Consider the following 22,112-nt stretch of genomic DNA (forward strand, 5'->3'; position numbering starts at 1 on the left):
TCTCACCAACACATTTACTTGGTTATGTAAACACAACAGTCCTTGTAATACTCCATTAGAGCTCATATGTCTTTCTCGGCCTTGACAGAACTGCTACCACAACACAATTCCACTCACGTGGGACAACAAAATAAAGTTCTTTCACTATTTTTACTTTCACCCTTGAAAATCAATACTGACCTTGGGGGTCGAGCATCGCAAAAGTACTTCTTTTCAAGGCAAAGCTGTGGGGAAGGCTGATTGACAGATTCAGTGATTAGATGGGTTGAAAACCGCCCACAATGAATCATTTTTGCACCAGTCGTGTAGATAATGGCACTCAGTGACTGTGATGCTATTTACGGTGTATTTTAAGCATGACATACGCACAATGGCACTCTCTGATCAAGTAATTATTCATTGAGTGTGAATCATCTGCGGCCAAGACTGGCTGAAAGTCAGTTATCTGACACTCAGACAGATGAAGTGATTTAGATAGCTGCTGCAAGACGCTCCCCGCAACTTCAGTCTAAATCCCTGAACTTTTCATCCAGCACCATCTGATATATGTGGTTTTAAGTGAAATGTCTCGGCATCTATTGGATGGATTATCATTAAAATTTGGTACACATATTCATGTCTCACTCAGGATGACTCGGAATAAATTTGGTGATCTCCTGACCTCTCACGTAACACCATTGGCAAGTAAATATTTTTAATTTGTCCAATGCTTTGCTGATGGCGACTAAACTAATGGCATTCCAAATAAATCTGGAAATAACAAATCTCTTTGCTGTTTTGAATCATTTTGTTGACTACAGTTCATAGGTTAATATAGTCAGTGACTCATTTGCTTTTTCTAAAGTAACGCACCGTATCACTGTTCAATGCATCACCTTTCATTACACAGTTAAGCTGTTTGTGTGGCTCGTTTAAGCTTTTATGTTGATTTTAGTGCAAAACTAGACAAGCACTATTAAAGGTTAAAGGCTCACAAGAACACTATTTGCATCAGAGCTTTTACATCATGACTGTTTCTATGGCGTTGGTGGTCTTTCATTAAGCTTTTAATTAATAAACTGTGCTTTCAGTCACCAGTGAGGAGCTTCAGTGCTAAAAGCCACCGCTTCAGTCAGTGACAATGTGACTCAGTATAGTCAGTTCAGTATGAAGAGTCTGTGTCAAAGATTTGTTTGTACATGTACGTTTAGTGCTCAGTCGCAAATGATAGCGTGCCAACATGCTAAACAAAGATGGTGAATAGGGCTCACATTATACCTACTTAACATCAGTATGTTGGTGCAAGTTATGTCGCATTTTCATTGCATGGTACACCAATCAGCCACAACATTAAAACCATTGGTGGGTGAAGTGAATAACATTGATCATCTTGTTACGGTGCAGTGTTCTGCAGGGAAACCTTATTCCTGGCATTCATTTGGAAACTACTTGACATGCTCCACCCACCCAAACACCGTTGCGGAAAAATAAACCCCCTCATGGCAACAGAACTTGTCAATGACAGTGACCCCCCCCCTACAGAACAATGCACCATGCGACACCACAAAAACTGCTCAGGAATGAACCAAGGAATGGGACAAAGAGCTCAAGGCATCAAACTGGCCTCCAATTCCCCAAATACCAATCTGATTGAACATTTGAGGGACGTGTTGGTACCCCAGAGGTACCCTATACCACAGTGGGTCCTCCTTGGACCGGACTTAGCCCTGACCTGTTAGGGCATGGACAAAAGACCTCTGGAGGGTCTTCCTTGGTGTCTGGCATCAGGGCGCTGGCTTCAGATCTTTTGAGTCCCTTGAGGTCTGAGGTGGGGTACCAGCAAGTTCCACAGATGTTTGATCAGATTGGGATCTGGGGAATTTGGAGGCCAGGTTGACGCCTTGAGCTCTTTCTCAAGATCCTCAGGCCATTCCTGAGCAGTTTTTGTGGTGTGGCATGGCGCAGGTGGTAACCACGTGAATGTCAGAACCCGAGATTTCCCAATAGAACATTGCATTGTAACAAGATGATCATTGTTATTCACTTTACTTGTCAGAAGTTTTAATGTTTTGGCTGATCGGTGTATGTCACGGCCTGGCTCGAGACACTGTTTTTTGGTTTTCCATTAGTGAAAAATTTGTATAGTACTTTGAACCTGGTACTTCTTTTTTGGTACCATCTTGGTCGAGAAGAAGGTGGAGTTAAAACAATGCAGACCACAGTCATCTGTCTTGGACACCACATATATCTAATCTATGTAAGAAGCTGGTTCAGACTGCTGTTATGGTTGGTAGAATAGCCAAATATTTATCCACAAAAATATTAAGACAAGTGACCCACGCTTTAATTGCGAGTCAGGTGAATTATTGTGCTGCGGTTTGGGATAATGCTGGAGTGGGAGAAATAAGTAGACTCCAAACTGCACAAAATAAGGCTGCAAGAATTATTCTTAGATGTCCAAATGGTACTCCTATTGAAGAGCGATACAAAATACTAGAGTGGTCGTATGTCAGGGACATAATAGCTAGAAATGTTCTTCAATTATTTTATAACTTACATGTTAAAAAGAAGCCAAGACTGTTGATAAGCAGGTTCCAGCAGGTGAAAGACAGACATTTAGTCAGCACAAAAGCAGCTAGCATAAGTGATTATGTTTTACCCAGAACTAGGCTTGTAATTGGTAAAAGGATGTTTTGTTTTTGTGCTGTGAAGTTATGGAATGGTTGACCTGATCTCATTAGGAATTTACCAAAAAAATATTTTAAACAAAACATTGGGGGTGTTTTTTTAAGGAGTATTTGAAGTTTTATTGTAATTGTATGACTGTGATTGAGGGTATAGCTTCTATGTAATATTATCTGTATAGGCTTTGTTGTGTGTGTGTGTGTGTGTGTGTATAATACCATCCATGTGTTGTATGTATGTTTTTTGGTTTGTGTCTGTTCTATATTGTATTGTGTTTCAGTTATACTGTATTGTGATTATTTTGTAATGTTTTTATGCTATGGACTCTTGGAAGAATAGCCCAAGTGGGCTAAAAGAGATCCAAAGAGTCGTCACCCGTGCAGAATGTTTTGGAGACAGGAAATCGGTGATGCAGATGGTGAAGTGAAAGCCTGATTGTAGAAATTGTAGAATATTTTTTGGCACACCAGAGCTGCTAGCATTGCCGTTGACTCTTTGTCTTGTTAAAGTACAGTACTCAACAAAAGAGTGTCATTAATTTCAAAGTGGCTCACCTCATGGTGTAGAGAAGTGTGCCATTGTCGACTAGTCGTAGCAGTTTGTTTGGAGTCGTCATGTTGTGGGCCACCGATTTCTTTCCGTTGTGGAAAAACGTATCAGGAGTCCAGATCTTACTGGCCAGGAGGTTGTTGAGGGGTAAAACTTGCATGGGCCCGTCAAACTTCAGCCTTTCGTCGCTCCAACTCTGACGGAAGAAGACATCGATGGTGTATTCCTGAGGAGAACAGAATGCAACAGATTCAACTGCAAGATAAGAGTTTACAGAGTTTGGACATGGCACTGGTCACGCAGAGGTAATCCGTGGTTTTAATATTTAACCCTTTGACATTGATAGACCCCTCTCAGGACAGATATTTTGACTTGTCAAAGCAGGACAAGGACATATGGCGTTAATAATATTATTGATGGCTATATTCCATTTAGGTGAGCCAATTCCAAGGCCCTGGTATTTTGCAGGCTCAGGCTGCTTTCAGACCGAGAGTTGTCTTGCTTTGGCCCCAATCAGGGACTAATTTTTATTACAAAGTTGTATAATTGCCTAGAGATGGTTCATGTTCTCACGGCAGCATTTACAAGCAGGCCAGATAAAACACCTTGTGCGAAAAAGCTGCTCTTGATTGGTCACAATTTCCATGCGGGAAAAATCCAGGAAGTAAACAAACATTGAAGAAGAGTACACTTGCAAGATGAATGCAACACTTTCTAATGTCACAATGGAGGGACAACTACACAGGTTGATTTTAGCGCTGCTCATCGTGGACTATATTGCTGTCATTGTTCATTATAGTCAAACCATACAGTTTGAAAACGAGGCGCAGCTCCAACTAGAAAACAATGTTTTGATGCATTGGATGTGCTGAATGTGCATATTAAGGCAGTACATGAGGAGGTGCATATTAATAATCCTCCAGGACTGTGACATGCTCATGTTTAACCCAAACAATAATGCGACTACAGTTGATTTGAAACAAGGTTGGAACACGTTCTCAGTACAAAAAAATGCACCAGAGTTCGTTTGTAACCGACCAAGACCACCTCTTCAAGAAGGTCTCGGTCCGGTTGTTTTGGTGCACACCTGAGTGCAATTCCTGTGTTCACACCTGCCTAAACGATCCACACTTAGGGGGCAAATAAACTTGAGTTCTATTGAACAGAACTAAAGGGAGCAAGCACCCTCAGTCCCTGACTTAATGAGACATTTAATGGATATCTCTTTGGTCATTGTGTTTTGTTTTTGTTTTGAAAAAGACACCATGAAGGGATAAAAGAAAAGAAAAAAAGAAAAGCTATGAGAATCCAAAAAGAAGAAAATCCAACTATGTTTTTCTTACATAGTAAACAAAACAAAAAAATGAATGATATCAAACAAAGAACACAAAAGATTTGCTGTGGAATAATTGCTTGGCAGCCGTATATGTGGAGTTGCTTTCACTCAGTCATGGTTTTTAATCAGAGATACACAGGTGTGTGCCATGCTTCACCATCTGTCAACAGGATACACACTCACACACAAATATACCACAGTTATTGTAAAATATATTGTGCTTTTTGAAGCTAAGTGTCCCTGTATCATGTAATTACTACTCTAACAATGTAGTGTTTATATTTTAGGCTTCACCACGGACTGAGACACAAATGAGCTTCGGCGAGAAACCTTGTAATGCATCTGTTTCATGTTTTATTAATATGCAACAAAGTCTTTGTGTTGTCACCAACACATGAAAAACTAAATAAAATAAACTGAAAGCAGGAAGTAGCCAGTCAAAAGGAATTTATTTTGCATTATTCATTCAATAGGACTTGGTGTCCTAGCAACAGACTTTCCTCATCAGCTGCGTGCAGCGGCTGTGCAGACTGAGCGCAGCTGTCTGAAACAGAGTAAGATGGAAATAAGCTGTCTGTATCCCACGCAACACTACACATTACTGGTGATCAATAAAAGCACGCTGTATGTGTTTCTCCCTCGTACGCTTTGTGCTTTTTGCTCGTAAGGTGAAAGGGCTTGTGTGCCGCAACGCTCACCAGTGAGCTGTAACTGGCTTCTCCCCGAGTGAAAAACTGATAAAGTCATTTCTCAATGGCTTTAACAACAGGAAGCCATCATCCTCAGCGGGAGAGGTGTACGGCTTCCACTCAACACATCAACAGGGCTCCTCTAAACAGCACAGGGTGGACGTCTGTTAATTGATGTGATTGACCTCCTGGCAGCCTGCGTGCAGTACCATGAAACAATTGCACTGCATCTGTCCTCATAACAGTGCTCTTAATAAAGCCCACAGAGAGCTTCACAGACAGATAAAAGCAAGAGTGTGACAAACACACGATTGCCTCAACCACTTTCTTCTTTTTTTGGAGTTATGCTCCACATTTTATTTGTCTCTGTTCAGTAATGTCGAAGGTCTCTACAATCTCTGAACATTTAATAATAAAAAACAGGGATGAGAAGAGAGATATAAATATTACAGTCAAGTAAAAGTACAGTTAATTTTAAAGAAATTGTGAAATGATGCTGTACAACTGTTAGATTAAGGAACACATTCAGACTTCAAAATAAAGTACATTTGACATGCCAACATATAGACTAGTGAAGCAATATCTGGCCTTACTACAGTTAACCAGAAATGAGGCAAAGACTTTTGTAAATTTAAATTAACAATTAGTTTAAAACAATAAATAGGTATACAGATCCATGGACGATGCGGCGGGTGCAACATGCATTTTAAGGCTACATACATTTATATAACCTGCCACTATAACAGCGGAATACAGCATTACCAAGGCAGCCGACACAGAGACAAATTTGACAGCAGCTGCACCCTACAGACACGCATGTTAAAGCAAAAAGAAAGCCTGTATGCTTCTTGCAAACTGCACAGTGTAACACACACAACGCCATGTTGCAATACAAGAGAGCTGCATCCACTGGTCTTCACTTTAACCAAAAATAACATCATCTGTGTCACCTCTGTGTCCATGGAGCTCTGCCCTCCTGCAGCTGCAGCCAATTTGGCATCTTTCTTCAGTTTGATTCCCTCCAAGTTAAAATGACTTTTAATGGAACTTTTGTGACTTGGCAGTACAATATTGAGTTAAAAATACCTAAAGAGATACTTTGCCAATTGTCAACCATCTTTGTGTCATATGGGTAGTATTTGTAAATTAACTATGTTATACTTCCCTCCATTTTGCCAGTGCACAGATCTCCCTGCTCATTTGTGATATCTGGCTGATTTTGGATTTTGGGCTGTTGCTCAAACTACAATAGGCTGGGAGCCAGGTCCAGCCCTCTGCTACCTTTTTTCCATTATTTGTTCCCGTTGGCCTTTACCTTGGCCATCACAAGATGGCCAAGGTAAACCAAGATTCTGTTACTGCATTGCCTATTTCTCACCTAGAATGTATTCGGAAACAAATTTTAGTGCACTTTTAGCTAAAGTAATTGTTTCTGAACAGGAAGGGTGCGCCGTACTGTCTCCTGTGTCGTGTAAACAGAGGCAAACTGAGAAAAACTGAGCTCAAACAGTGAAACTAAGTAGCGTTGATCAAATATGAACCAAGATTCTGTTACTGCGTTGCCTATTTCTCGCAGTTGTTTTCAGAAACACATTTTATCTCACTGTTTAACTATAAGAGATTATTTGTTACCAGACGGCCGCCATATTGTTTCCTGCGGAAAAACAGCCAAGCTCACATTATGTCACTAGTGTTGTGACGTTCACAAACAGACCGATTCTATTGAACGGCTCGTTAACATGAACGATGGGAACCGAGTCGCAGCTGGGAACTGTTCTTTTTTTTTTTTTTTTTTAATATCACTGTGTGCTCCTCCTTTGCTCCTCCCCTGAGCAAAATTCATTGTAGCTTGCTTTGTTTTTTAATGTTTATTTGTAAGTGTTAAGGTCACGGTGTTGCATGAATAACAAGTCATGGTAGCTTTACACACATACAAACAATTTGTAAAAAGGGTAAATCCAAAACAGTGATGTCACTGTCAAAGCAGAGTGATATGGCGCAACCTTGTGGAATATTTACAATGAATCCAGATCAGACTTTAAAATCTAGTCCATGTCAAATGAGGTTATAATCAATATTTCAGAATAATTCAAACTCAGATATTGGTGGGATATCTAATTTTGTATTATTTTGTTCCAAATCTTACCCCATCATACCTCCCAGTGATTATTTCCAAGATAAAATGAGTTACCACCAGGCTGGCTTCTTAAAACTTAATAAATATAAAAATTAGTCAAATGAGCCAGTTTTTTGAACGGCTCTTTGAAAGGAACGGCTCACCAAGATCCGGCTCCCCTCAAAGAGCCATAAATCCCATCTCTATATGTCACCCACCAGTGGGAGCGTTTAGTGGCAGTGCATTCTGGTAGTTGTAGGTTTTCTAGCTCTTGAGCAAAAGCGAATGCCACAGTCCTTTTTCTCCGTTTTCCTCCCACAGTCCAAAGACATGCAGGTTAATTGGTGACTCTAACTTGCCCGTAGGTGTGAATGTGAGAGTGAATGGTTGTCTGTCTCTATGTGTCAGCCCTGTGATAGTCTGGTGGCCTGTCCAGGGTGAACCCCACCTCTAGCCCAGTGGCAGCTGGGATAGACTCCAGTACCCAGTGACCCCTAACAGGATAAGCAGTTATGGAAATGAATGAAAAATGATGAATGCGTGAGTGCTTAATTTTTAAAGATACTAAAAGTTTTTTCAAGGGTAGAAGTAACGAATTGCATTTACTTTCTTATGAAGTTTGAAAAGTAATTTATCTGCTTTTACACAAATTATACACTACATTTAGTTTGGTCATTTGATTACATGCCCAGTGCAGACAACAAAGGACTTTCCAGGTCACAGGAAGATTGATGAACACACACACAGGCACTAGGTCGCACACTGTATGGTGATTCATTGTTCTTTGTCCTGTGTGTCTTAGACCAAAACTTTCCAGCAACACTACAGAAAAGTTTGTCCTGGCACAGAGAGGTCCTGGACCATTTAACTTTCCATTACCACAGTTATACTCTTGTGCGCACTTAATTCTTCTCGCCTTTTCTTTATGAGATCCAACAACATTGCCAAATCTCATCCCAATTAGTGTAAAACACCCAGTGATGAATAAACAGACAGTCGTGTGCTTGGCACAGCTGGGCGAGGCCGTCATTCGTTTGTTTCCTTTGGGCAGAAATCTCCTGTAAACACAAGGAATTCATTTGAAGATTGAAAGACAGGAATGAGGGAAAGCATAGTCAATCTCCACACAAGGCCAAATGGCACAATCAGTTCAAATGCCAGCTGGTATTCCTCCAGGGACCGGGTGATTGATTTCTCCTTGACAGAGGAGACACAGCGGAGCCTCTACCCAACAGTAGTTTTCAAATGTCTTTTTTATAGCAGCGAGGATCATGAATGGATTCACTGTAGCAAACAACTGTAATTTAAATGGCATTTTAAAACACATTTATGGCACCTGTTACAAATAGATTCCTGAATACACAATGATTCTTCTTAAATGCAATGCTGATGCCTTTTTTATGCCTGTGACTAGCATATACATATTTTTGGCATCCTGTCTTTATTAGAAAGTGCAGAGACCGACATGCCACATTGTCCCTAGATGGATTAGAAGTGGGCTGCTTGCAGCTGCTACAATCAATATTTTTAGATTAACAATGAATCACATGCCTATGTGTATTGTTAAAGGGGTCACTCGTAGTGACAAACCCTGACTCCACCCCCCGTCAGTTCTGCAGAGCATCTTTCAGCTCATTGTTTTTGGTATCTGGCCCGCAGCTTTACTGTTTTGGTTCTCTCTCTCTCACAGCTCTTATCACTGTCATTTCCAGACGCAGCAGGCAGCTGTTTTCAGCTACAAAGCTGTGATAAACACACTGTACACTTCCTGCACATGCAGCACCAAATGGCAGACAGACAAACTTAGCGACTAGCTGGGGAACACAGTGGAGCATTTAGCAACCAAGGAGCCAAATAAAAAGTAAAGTGAATGTTGGACTTGAATTTTTCTGGTAAACACAAACATTATTCCAAATGAATGCTAATGTTGCTGTGTCTGCTGGATGTGTGAATAAGCAACTGTTTGCAGACACATTCGCCTTGTAAAATGTATTAGAAAATAACATGCCAATGGACACACGTCCAGTTTGCTTTCACATACTCAAAGCTTCAAAGTGCACAGTTAGGCAATGCAATTTCGGCAGCTGTTTTAGTGTCAGTGTTAGTCTTTAGATGAAAACACTTTTAAGTTTTAGGAGGGCTGCCCCCAATAGTAGACCAAACTTTAGTCAATCAGAGAGGTCATTAGCTGGCAAGATTTCATTTGTCGCTTGATTGCAGAAAAAAATCCCAAAAACATGAAGCTCTATTAGGAGCTGCGCCTTGTCAAAATAAATCAAAACATATATGACCATGTGGGAATTTAATTTGAAAGGACAGACACAGGAAGAGGCCACACTCAGCAGTCAGACAGGAGTCAGGTTAATTTCCAGGGCTGGTACCTGCGGTTATTCCACAGGCTAGTTAATAACATGTTGGGCAGGAAATTCAAAGTGTGGGATCATTTTGAGAAGGTGAAGGACGAACCCAAGGTGATATGTAAACTCATCTTCATTGGTCGACTACAAACATGACGTATCATCTGAAACATGTCAGTAGCTACATGCCCATTAGCCCACAGCGTCATTAACAGGCGGCTCGCTCAGTGTGTGACGTGCACTTGTAGATAAAATATAGGCCTATATTAATGAAGGTTCATTAGTACGGTTTTGTATTTCTCTGTAATGTAGCACAGTGTTAACAATGTTACTGATACTATTCTTTCTCACACCTTCAACTCAAACCATTGTGTTGCCCCGCCAAAAATGCATAATTTAATAATTAAATTAATATCTGAAACATGCAGACAACTAGTCGACTAATGGCCCTAAATGATGACTATTGGTCAACTAGGAAAATCCTTAGTCAGGGGCAGTTTTAGTCGAGTTTTAACCAAAAGGCTAATCAAGGTGACTGGTTGTATCAGTTGTTAAAAGTTTATTGAGACATAGTTGTATAAAAAATACATAGGTATTTGCCCAGCTGTGGTTCAGCGGAAAATGAGTTGAGCTACCTGCCAACAGCCAACATTTATATGTGGGGCCCATGTGGGTGGTAAATGGGCTGAAAAATGGGCCCTATATAGGACTGTCCACAGGTTCCATATTGGCCCCATGTCATGTGGGTTGGTTTACCCAAGTGGGCCCCAAATCATTTGCCCATTTCAGACCCATGCCCATCTTGTACTCAGGTAACCCCAGCATGACCCATGTTGGGCCCACTTGGGCAAACCCATCCATGTGGGCAATCGGCATTGGGCCAATATGGAACAGATAGACAGTCCAATATAGGGTCCATTTTTCAGCCCATTTACTACCCACATGGGCCCCACATACTGATATTTTATGTGTAAAGGCTGATGCTGCTCCAGAATGAGTGTTTTGCGGGTCAGTGAAACATCATGAAGCCGACTTTTTATTGTGTTTACCAACCCCTTGGCACTCCAATGTCATGCCACTCATAAAGCATTAGAAATAATTGCAAACACAGCCGTTCTCAACTTCCTTGTTTAAAACACTATCTATACATATCCTCTTATTTTGAATGTCCGATTACCAATACTAACACTTTAGTTCTGTCCCAACTAGAAATGCACGATATTGGATTTTCTCCCAATAGCAGATATGCCGACATATAACAACTCATTATCTTTGCATCCTTAGTCTCAACTCTTCACCAAAGACAAAACGTGGCCTACATTTTGTCATAGCTTATATTATCAAAGATATATTTTTAGCTGGTCAGTGTCCCGTCTTCAGCGTAGAAAAAAGGTTGTTGATGAACAATTTTTGTCATAGGTTTTGTTACAAAATCAACATGCAGTTAAGATTATATTTCAGTCTGTATTGCTGAGGTGGAGGAGTTTTAATGGACAGGTCAAATCAGGTTACTTTTGATGGAGTTGCCTTAGTTGTTGATATAAACAGAACACGTTAAAAACAACAATTATTAATAGTTTTGTAGAATTTGATTCCTATACATCTGGTCTGGACTGGTCTGCCTAATAAGTGGATCAAAAAATGAATTGGGTAAAACTATCTGTGTTAATTTGCATGATAATAATGTAGAAATTGCTGTCATTGTGCCACATGCCATAACTAAATGGGTCCCTAATGTTTCCAAGTCGAGGTCAGTTACTGAACACTCAGTAAATACTGGAGCATTGTCACAGCAGTGCTGAAAAGAACGCACAATCGGATAAAAATAGGGATTATGAAACGAGAGTAAGAACAAGCTTGTCACACACACGCAAAAATGTCTCCTTTGCTCATATGAGAGTGTAAAGAGGAGCGGTGGAGAGAGGCAGCCAGTCGCAGGGTTGAAGTATAGCGGGAGAATGAAAGGAAATGAGGAGAAAGATGATAGGAAAAGCTGATTAGGTGGCAGTTAAGGTAGGATGTACGGGAGACTGGGCTAAATGAGTCTAGACGTTAAAAAACGACTGTCTGCTTCTCTGATAATGGCAGGAAGGTTGTGTCTAATATCTGATAGAATATTAATGCAGCCTTTTATCTTAAATTAATGAGTTCATTAAATTCTCAACATTAAATATTAGATCACATTTTAAAAATGTCATCATGTTTTAATTTGGTTTTGCTCAACAGATCTGGACATTTTAGGACACGGCTTCAGTCATTTGATCTCCTGTGGTTTTTACAGGAAGCTTTTTATTTGTATTTCTTTGAATTATTGTCAATAAAATGACATTTTCCCACTGATTTAAAAACTATATTGTTTTTCAAATATATTGCAAAAACACATTTAAGTAATTTCCTGAGGACACAGTGACCCAGACAAGAGGCTGAGTCCCGGATATTGAATTTCTGCACAGTAACTTATTGTTCTATGTTCCGACTTGATGTTCATGTTTTGTTTATCTACACGAGCTGACTGGTTTGACAAGTTAGATTTAGTGCCCCTGACAAGATAAACTGTGTGAGAGAGCCTTCTCCCCAATTTATTGTGCAGAAAAGGTGTGATATACGTTACCATGTCTCATTTTTGACAGTGCACAGCAGACCAGAGATAACACTTTGATTAGCAGGTGTGGAGATGATACAGACAGCTTCCTGGAGGCAGTTTATTCATGCGACTTGGCCCTCCTGAACTTCACACTCTGGGCTTTGTAATGAGTAGTCAAAGATTTGATTAATGTCTAGTCTAATTACTAGTCCTTCTTGCTCTCGGGTTGTCAATTATTCTCTCCTGTCTCGCTTCTCGTGTGCTGCTCACCTTTTCCTGCTGGGAGTGTAACCTGTGCGAGACTTGCAATGAGCTGTGAATCCCATACCAACTCCAATTATCTCCGGTGTTCATCAGCCTCTGCAGCTCTGAGGCATAAACATGTTTTAGCACTTCCATTGTGCCGCATCTCAGATGCTAACATTTTGTTCCATAAATATAATCAGCCTAGAATCAGAAAGTGGTAAACAAATGAAGGATATGTCGCTGGGAACATGTTTATGCAGCCATTTAAGCCAGTGAAAACATAATGCATTTTTAAAATCTAAGACACATGATTAAATTATGCGTATTTGGAGCTGCTCTCAGGGAAGTGAACATAAATGGATCACGTTTAAGGAGGAAATGAGAACGAGAAAAATACATTTTTGGTCAAAATATAGAAGAACAATGTGCGAACATCTCCTGAAAATTATGTTTTTATACCAGGCTACTAAGGGCTCGGCCTCATATGCTTTGGACGTAAAAGTAATTGCTGTGTGGATTTTATTCACTGGCAACTAGGGCTGATGTGTATGGTTTTGAAGCTTGGTTTGTTGCCATAGTAATAATCAATGTCTAAATTAGTATTTAAATGTTCCATTTGTTATACCATTCCCCCAAAAGTCCTAAATTTTAAATTAATAAATAATAACTCAGCATAATTCACTGTGCATCAACATTAATTATTAGTTATTCTCCGATAAGGACATTTAAATTATAGTGACAGGTCCTGTTTTGTTACTCCAAAAGTTTGACCACCCATAATAGGATCTCGAAAAACTCAAGCATCTGGAATCGTTGTCTTGCAAAGTGGGTTTTTTTCTAGCTATTAGGGCTAATGTTGCTGCAACCGGCATGCTAGCAAAGTGGCTAATTGTCATGTTTAGGTGAAACAATTGAAAACTCATGTTTTAAATGTCTGCTTGTCTCTCAGTGCCTGAGAACATTTGATGCCCTAGGTGAGTCTTCCCCTGGTGCCTTTAAATTTATTCAGTCCTTCCTTCCTTTGAATGAGCACAAATTCAGTCACACACATTTATGAAACAACCTTTAATATCCCAGCTGACATCGGGCGAGAGGCAGGGTACACCCTGGACAGGTCACCAGACTATCACAGGGCTGACACATAGAGACAAACAACCATTCACACTCACATTCACACCTACGGGCAATTTAGAGTCACCAATTAACCTGCATGTCTTTGGACTGTGGGAGGAAGCTGGAGTACCTGGAGAAAACCCACGCTGACACAGGGAGAACATGCAAACTTGCCTTTTTTCTAAATATCATACATCACAATTATCTCTCTAATATCTAGACTATTGTGCTGAGAAAACATCAACACATTTCCCCCTCAAGCATATTCATTTAAGTTTCTCACCAAAGGCCAAAGGCATGAAAACGTTATAATTTACCTTTGCCTAATACTTATTCACTGAATAGAGCTTGAATGCTTTTCAGTGTAAATCAATGCAGCCTCAATGAGCTGTTCGTTGATTTGATGATAACAATACAGCGTGTTTCGGGGTTTACATGACGTCAGATAACACGTCCATCTCCCCCAGAGAGCAGGTAGTAGTGTAACCAGCTATGGGGGCGGAGGGTGGCAGGAACCCACCAAAAAAAGGCATCTCGATTAATTTAGTATGCTCTGCTATGTTGTTATGTTTTTGTCTCTTAATGTCATTTTTCAAAATAATAGCAGCAACAGTATTAGTAAAAATAATAAACATATTGAATTGTTTTTTTCTCCCATTAGTGACGCCCCTGATGGACGACGGCGCCCTTAGCATTCACCTATACCGCCTGCGCCCTGGGCCAGCCCTGATGTCCCTCTTCCACCCCCTGAGGCTTGGAATATTTTTCAGTGAAGTGTTGATGCCCGATACTGATATTCAGGACAGCACTACTGGCAACACCTAAAAAGTAAGGCTGCATGATATGGAAAAAAATTCATATTGAGATTATTTTGACAGATATGCTTTGCAATTTTAGTAGGAATGGTAATTTTTATTTCATTTTCACTGAAAAAAAGATAAAATACTAATGGGCCGTACCAAAGTACCACACCCCTGTACTGCGCTGAAGTTGTACCTAAGTGATTGGAGTGGAGAATAATGGAGGCTGAGACATTTCGAATGAAGTGCATATCCGAAACACTTTGTCAGAAAGTCAGAAAACACAAGTGCATGTACGGGAAACAAATGTAAAAGCAATGTATTGAAAACAAGCAATGTTAACATTTTTTGCCAAAAAATAACGTAAAACTGGAAGAAATTGCACATTTTGTTTTCAAGTCACATATTTCATATACATTTCAAAAACAGTTTTTACCCATGGGCCATCAGGCTAAAAAATCAAAACATATGAACACATTTATTAAATATTATGAGTGCAATCCACTTCTTATTTTACATGTGCAATAGCTTGATACAGTCTATTTTTTTTACACTATTTATTTCCCATTTTATGATACGATACGATACGAACGATGATAATGGCAGTGATTATGTTGTCTGTTTTTTACTTGCTTGTTTTAATGACTAGATGGCACCTGATCGTATACAGTACAGCACTCCTAATCTCGTTGTACAGTATAATCTTTGTAAAGAAGAATTAATTCAAAAAATATGACAGTATTTATGTATTGGAAGATATGGTTAAAACAATAATAAAATCAGTTGAAGCAATCATTAAAGTAACTGAGCAGTAATAATTGAGATAGTGAATTAAATAGTTGAAGATTATGTCGTGAGGAAGGGGGCCTGTTTTTCACTACACAACACAGATTTCTCTGAAGATTTTAATTTGATACACACGTGTCCTATCAGTCACACAACAGCACGTTTCATAACACGAGGCAGCAAAAGTAAAAAACGTTCCATCCTACAGCCATCAGTCGCTCCGATGTATTCTGTCATCATGGATATATGCTTGCAGGAGGCTAATCTTCTTGGCGCTTAGAGAATGAACATGTTGAAACTAGGGCAAATACAATAGGTTGCTCTTAATCCAAAAAAATCACTTCCTGCCACTTGATTGTTATATGATTGCGGGGCACTGAAGTCTTCAAGTGTTCTTGTACTTGTAGCTGCAGTTTTCACAATAAATGAAAGGACTGTGCTCTGCTTTCAAGTTGTCCTCACCCTGCACATGAATCATACTGTGACGCTTGGGAACACAATGACATGTATGGTGAGAGGAAATAAAAATAAGCCCTATTTTAGGAGAATGTTTTTTCCAAAAGGTGCTGAGAATCTACAGTGCAAGACAGATTTAACATTCTTATAAATAAGGCTTAATTGGCCTTGCAAGTCTTTGAACAAGGTCGACATGATTGATGCAGAATCCAGGAGTTCACCTTCAAATTTTAGCAACACAAACCTCCATCTGTTCTGTTAAAAAGACCTTGAACTGCTCAGGCTTTGTGGAGATTGAGTTACCTTACATGGCTGTGTGCTGAAAATCTCACATATTAAAAGAGTGTTTACTCCCAGAGATTGTGAGACCATCCTGAGATCTGGCCATTGCTGACATCTTTGTCAAAGCAGACTTGAGCACAGTTCCTGTGACAGCCTCAATCGCTTCCCATTTCATCAGAGCAGACCTGTCAAATCCCGCCATGAAACAGGTAAATGTGCCGTGACATTGCATACATGCAGAATGAGATGCGACTCCATAGATCTTCTGAGGGAGGGGGAGGGAAGACAAAAGGAAAATCAGCAATAGTAAGTGAGAAAGGGGGCTTTAAGTAGAGAAACACATCCCCCTACTTACCAGAGATCAGCATCAAGATCATAACCCACATTCCGGGTCTTGGTGTGACGCGCTGCAGAAATCTGTCGTGGTCAGAAACGACTCTGAACAACGTGCCTTGTTATTGGCCTAACATTCGAGTTTCACTCTGATCATGCAGTTAGCTTCCCTACTGTTGCGATAGTGGGACACTAAGGCAGATGTGGTGTATTGGGGTCCAAGTGAAGGCTGAACGAGTGACCCTCAGGGTGAACAAGAAGCACACATTTCTGGGACACTTGATGTAACAGAGATGGGTAATTGGACCACTGGATGTACACTACATAAAGTGCAAGATGCCTAGTGTGCTCTGTCTAGGAACATCTCAGTTTTACAAGTTTCTCCAAGGATTTTTATCAGGCTAGCAGCATGACTCTAGGAGTGGCAATGTTGGTCAGTCAGTCATCATCTTGGTCCAGACTGAAATTTCAGCAATGTATGTATGGATGGCAATGAAATTCAAAAGATGAACCCTAATTAAATTTAATGATCTCTTTGAACTCCTTGTTTAGCACTACCAGCAGGCCAGAATTTACACACATCCAATGCAATATGTGGTGGTGTAATGAAATGTCAGTCTGGGCTGATACATCAATTTAGTGATCAGTGATCCAATATTATCGATGCAAAGTGAAAACATCAACACCTATCGTCATTTTAAAGATACGCCTTTATTTTGAAATTCCCACGGCATGTCTGTTTTACCCTTTCCGTCCAAGTGCATCTTTTTCCTAAAAATTTAAACAATGCAAGTGGATTAACGTCAGGCAGACAATGGCAAGCAGCCAAGAAAAAGACAATGAGGATATTCGGCATATCATCGAACAACATGTTGTATGATATCTTATGAAAACACATGTACATGTACCATGGTTCATATGATATGTAATGGATTAGTAGCCCATGAATGGAGTCATCATGTTATGTACCAACGTAAAGTTACGAAGGTTAAGTTTAGGAAAGTAGAGTCACGTAGGTGGGGTTTAGGAAGAGAAACATGGTTGGGCATCGTCAGGTTACGTACTTAATGTAAAGTTATGTACATAATGTCAAGTTATGCACTTAACATAAGGTTAAGAAGGCTAGGTTTAGGCAAGTCAAGTAACGTAGGTCAGGTTTAGAAAGAGAAACATGGTTGGGCATCATCAGGTTACATTATTAATGTAAAGTTACATACCTAATATAAAGTTAAGAATGGTAATTTTGGGCAAGGAAAGTTACGTAAGTTGGGTTCAACAAAGTAAAGTAACGTAGGTTAGGTTTAGGAAGAGAAGAATGATTGGGCATCGTCAGGCTACATACTTAATGTAAAAATACGCACTTAATGTAAAGTTACATATTTAATGTAAAGTTAAGAATGTTAAGTTGAGGCAAGAAAAGTTACTTAAGTTGGGCTCAGGAAAGTAAAGTTACATAGGCTAGGTTTAGGAAGAGAAATGTGGGTGGGTATCATCAGGTTCCGTACTTAATATATAGGTATGCACTTAATGTAAAGTCAAGAAGGTTAGCTTAAGGCAAGTTAAGTTACAGAAGTTTATTCAAGTAAAGTAACGTAGGTCAGGTTTCGGAAGGGAGACATAGTGACAATATATGCCTTAAAATCACTCAGTTCAAACATCCTGCTTTCACACAAACACCAGTCTCCTGGATAGAAGTCCTGTGTTTGGCCCATCCACAACATCAACCTGCCCCCTTACACAGACTTTCATTCTATGTACAACTTTTTCCTTTATTTCCGTCAGTGCACTGGTCACGTATATACCAATTCTGGTACATTACTTCACATAGGTATACGTAGGTGTACGTTTGAACAGGTGGTTTACACCCCTAGAAATATCTGTACATCTATGGGGTCCTTATAGGATGTATCCCTCTGACTGGTGTGGTCCCTTGACGTTTCCTCCAGCAGCACCAACAGGTTCACAGTTGTGTTTTAAGTGAAATACCTCAACAACTATTTCATGGATTGCCATGAAATTTGGTACACACATTTGTATCTTACCCAGGAGGAATAACTGCGGTTGCAGATGTTAAATTCAAGGTTGCCTGCAGTTAATGTGGTGAATGCGTTTCCAAAAATTTTGAAAATTACTCTTTTTCAAAGACTAGTAGAGCCTTTATCGAGTGTACAGAACTGGGGGGATTTGCTATTAAATGCCGAGCACAATCCAGTGCTATCGCAGTGTGCGTGTGTTTCTTCTAGTCCTCCCCTTCTACAAAGCACTATGCTGATCTCCATACTATTCTTAAATGTTGTTCCATTCAATCTAAAACACAAGCCCTAAATACATTTCTTCATGTCTTCTAACAGCTGTGAGGTAGCTAATTAATGCCAAGAATTAGCATTGATACCCTGGTTTTATTTTCATTTTCATTTATTGAAATAAAAGCTAATGTTTGAGATATTCAACCAGCAGGGGTGAATCTGGGTTCAGCTTTTTAGATTGCATCAAAAGCAATGGTTGCATTTATGGAGTGGTATATGAGTTTATTGTGAGAAACCACTTTCAATGACAGGCTTATTAAAGAGTTAACAAGGTTTATTAAATGGCTCATTAAAGGAATCTGGAGTGAAACAGCTAGCTCTGACAGAGCACGACTCCGTTAAAAGATACTTTGAACATCCTTAGCAGCATACATCCTATTTTCCTCACTTTTATTTTAATGACTATAGCTGCCCTAAATTAATCTGTTAAACTCTGGTAAAATTGTCTCAGATACAGAGCTTTCCTTTGGTGAACACATCAAGAAAATAAAAGCTTCTTTCCACCTCTGAGATACCTCCAGGATTAATCCTTTCCCCTCCTTTAACTGACCTAGAAAACTGCTCTATGCTTTTGTTTCCCAGAACTGTTTACTGCAATGCTCAATACTCCGGGGCTGTCCTGCTCCACACTCAAATAACACATCCGACTCGTTCTGAACTCAGTAGCCTGGAAGCTCATGGACCAGAAAACACGATCGCATGACCCTGACCCACTGTAGATTTGCCTTCATTGGCCATGAATACCAGAACTCTGAGCTCTCAAAGCACAAATGTTCTTTTTAAAAAATCATGAAAACAACTCTGCCCTCAGTGCATCACACATTTACCTGATCTGTAAACCTGGCGCAGCTCTCCGCTCTCTAATGCAACAGTCCTTGTTATTCTCTAAACTCAAAAGTAAAGCCGCGCCACCCACTCACTCTCAGAGGGTGCCCTGCCTTTTGGGAACAGGCACACATTCAGCAAGTCAGATCGCTCATTATTAAAGTCCAGAGTCAAGACCCACTTATTTAGATCAGTCAACTATCCCCATTTGCTCATTGTACTGTATAATTGTCGGTCTCCTCTGATTCCCTCTTCTGCTAAGACCGCCTCAGAGCTTCTAGAGCTGATATGTGACCTTTTTATTGCTGTAGATATAATGCAGTCCCATACAGTGGCTCTGCAACAATTTCTACCAATGTGAAGATAGAATTTAGTATAAACAGCAGGTGGAAGTTTTGGGAGTGTTCTGAATGTGGAGTGCACAAATACATTTCCTCAAAAAGAAACCAAAATGCTCAAAATTTTAAAGTATCTGTCTAGAACTCTTCACTATGCCGCCAACAAAGTAAGCAGAGAAAGATATTTTTATCCACCACATACACCAACCTAGCAAAAAATGTAAGTATTTAACATCTCTGTAAACCATGGATTTGCATGTACATCCAGCGACCCATGGATTCGTTTGTGCATTATTCTGTAGTGGACAAACTGAAACTTTATGTTTCTCAACAACACTATGGTGAAGGTGTGGTCAAGGTTAGGCTTAAAACACCCACGTTTGGTGGCACCAAAGCCCCTGGAAAAATATACCGAGGCTCAAGTGCTGCTGGGAAATGCTACGGTGTGTTGGTTAAAAACAGCCAGGTATAAATATTGAAACAACTGAACCAAAATGCTCCAAGTATCTGTCTGGACCTTTTCACAATGCCTACAACAATGTAAACAGAGAAGAAAGTAGATTTTGCTGCAGTGTGCAATGCATCAGACATTTCTGCAAACCACACATACTCCACATTTATACATTATTTTGTAGCTGATACGTTAAAACCTAACATTTCTCAACAATGCTGTGGTGAAAGTGTGGTTAGGGATAGGCACAAACAGCACTTGGTGATGGTTAGGATTCAGGAAAGATCTTGTTTTGGCTTAAAACACCCACATTTGGTGGCACAAAAGCTGCTGGAAAAACAGGGCGGGGTTGGTGAAATACACGCAGTTTCTGTGGATCAGATGTCGCTGGGAAACACTGGGATATGTGGTGAAAAAAGAAACAGGTACAGTGGCTTAAATGCTGCTAGGAGCGCTGGGATGTGTTGTAAAAAACCGACCAGGTTCGGTGGCTCAAATGCTGATCATGTTTTGGCTTAGAACACCCACGTTTGATGGCACAGACAAGAAAAAACGGGCTCAAAAGGTGCTGGAAACTGCTGTGATGTGTTGGTGAAAAACACATAGGTTTCATGGCTACAAATTGCACTGGGAAATGCCAGTTATGTGGCTAAAACGCCACAATGTGTCTGTGAAAAGTATCTAGATTTCATGGCTCAAACAGCACTGGATAATACCTTGATGTGTCAGTGAAAAACACCCAGGTGTTGTGGCTCAAACAGCATTGGGAAATGCCACGATGTGTTGGTGAAAAACAGATTTGATGCCACAAACAGTGGTGGAAACGCTGCAACGGGTTGCCAAAAGACAACCGGTGTTGTTTGCAGATTTCAAACAGTAGTTTTGGCAGGCATCCCGCCTAGGTGACAGCCATCCCCCATCGCCTCCATGTCCTGATGACAGTCAGCTCATATACAGCCCCACTTTAGAAACGTTGATATGATACATATGAAACACACAAATGTATTGGTGGTTTACAGAAATGTGCAGTGCCAACATTTCCTTCTGGCGACTGGGCTGTAAAAAATGTACAAGTATGCAGTGCAGATATACAGACTAGCAATGTGTTTTACAAGAGGATACTAAGTCATCTGTTCTGTAGTTTGATACTTCCTGAAGGCTAGAGCCTGATCATCTTTTGAGACTAGACTGTGGAGAATCTTAAAAAGAAATGCTTGGAGCTTTATGCAGTCTTTATGTGCAGATAGAGACAGAATATGCAGTGTAGCCTGGGGCCAGAGCCTTGCTGGGTAATGATCAGTGAAATCCTGACATCATCTAAAACTGCCTAAGCAATGCATAACTTTAAGAAATTCGATATGTTGATACTATTTTTCCACATTTGGGAACGGTGAGAACAGCTACAACTAGTACATTGATTACAAGTTGCAGGTGTGAGTGTGTATGGACACAACAGGTATTTCGCCTTTGACAGCAGACAGAAAACACCTGCTGTGACCTCACTAACAAAACATTACCATATGTGGGTTGCCATGTCCTGTGCAGCCATCGTGTGTGCCACAGATTGCGCTCCGTGCCGTGTACGTTTGATTCATGATGTCGCCAAGTAGAGTACGTGAAGAGAATAAAGAATTGGGTCTAGAATTGAGCCCTTAGAGACCACAAAGGTGATATCTGCTGAAAAAGATAAAGCACTGTCTATAGTAATAAAATATATAGCCAACCCTCTCTCGCAGGGCAAGTTGGACATACTCTGGTCAGCATACTGTATCTTCCAAATGTCAGAAAAGGTCTAATAAAGGCAGAGGTGATATTAGGGACTTTTGAATAAGGGGGCCAGACTTTGCCACAGTTTTAAGGAAAGGAGAGGAAATTTATAGA

The 22,112-nt window shown here is 40.2% G+C and overlaps 1 protein-coding gene and 1 long non-coding RNA gene across 4 annotated transcripts in view; one reads left to right on the forward strand and one right to left on the reverse strand.

The window, feature by feature from the left end:
- The window catches only part of LOC125899045 (uncharacterized), a 174,664-nt gene that overhangs the window by 47,353 nt on the left and 105,199 nt on the right, over positions 1 to 22,112 (forward strand). Inside the window, exon 2 of the long non-coding RNA XR_007450700.1 lies at positions 14,316 to 14,482. This is a non-coding gene — a long non-coding RNA (uncharacterized LOC125899045). The remainder of the gene's footprint in view (positions 1 to 14,315; positions 14,483 to 22,112) is intronic.
- The window catches only part of gabra3 (gamma-aminobutyric acid type A receptor subunit alpha3), a 146,353-nt gene that overhangs the window by 30,153 nt on the left and 94,088 nt on the right, over positions 1 to 22,112 (reverse strand). For all 3 annotated transcript variants that reach the window (XM_049593161.1, XM_049593162.1, XM_049593160.1), the window contains one exon: positions 3,219 to 3,439. In XM_049593161.1, coding sequence (XP_049449118.1) covers positions 3,219 to 3,439 — 221 coding nt within the window. The remainder of the gene's footprint in view (positions 1 to 3,218; positions 3,440 to 22,112) is intronic.

The sequence above is a fragment of the Epinephelus fuscoguttatus genome, linkage group LG12 (genome assembly GCF_011397635.1).
Source record: "Epinephelus fuscoguttatus linkage group LG12, E.fuscoguttatus.final_Chr_v1".
NCBI classification, from domain to species: domain Eukaryota; kingdom Metazoa; phylum Chordata; class Actinopteri; order Perciformes; family Serranidae; genus Epinephelus; species Epinephelus fuscoguttatus.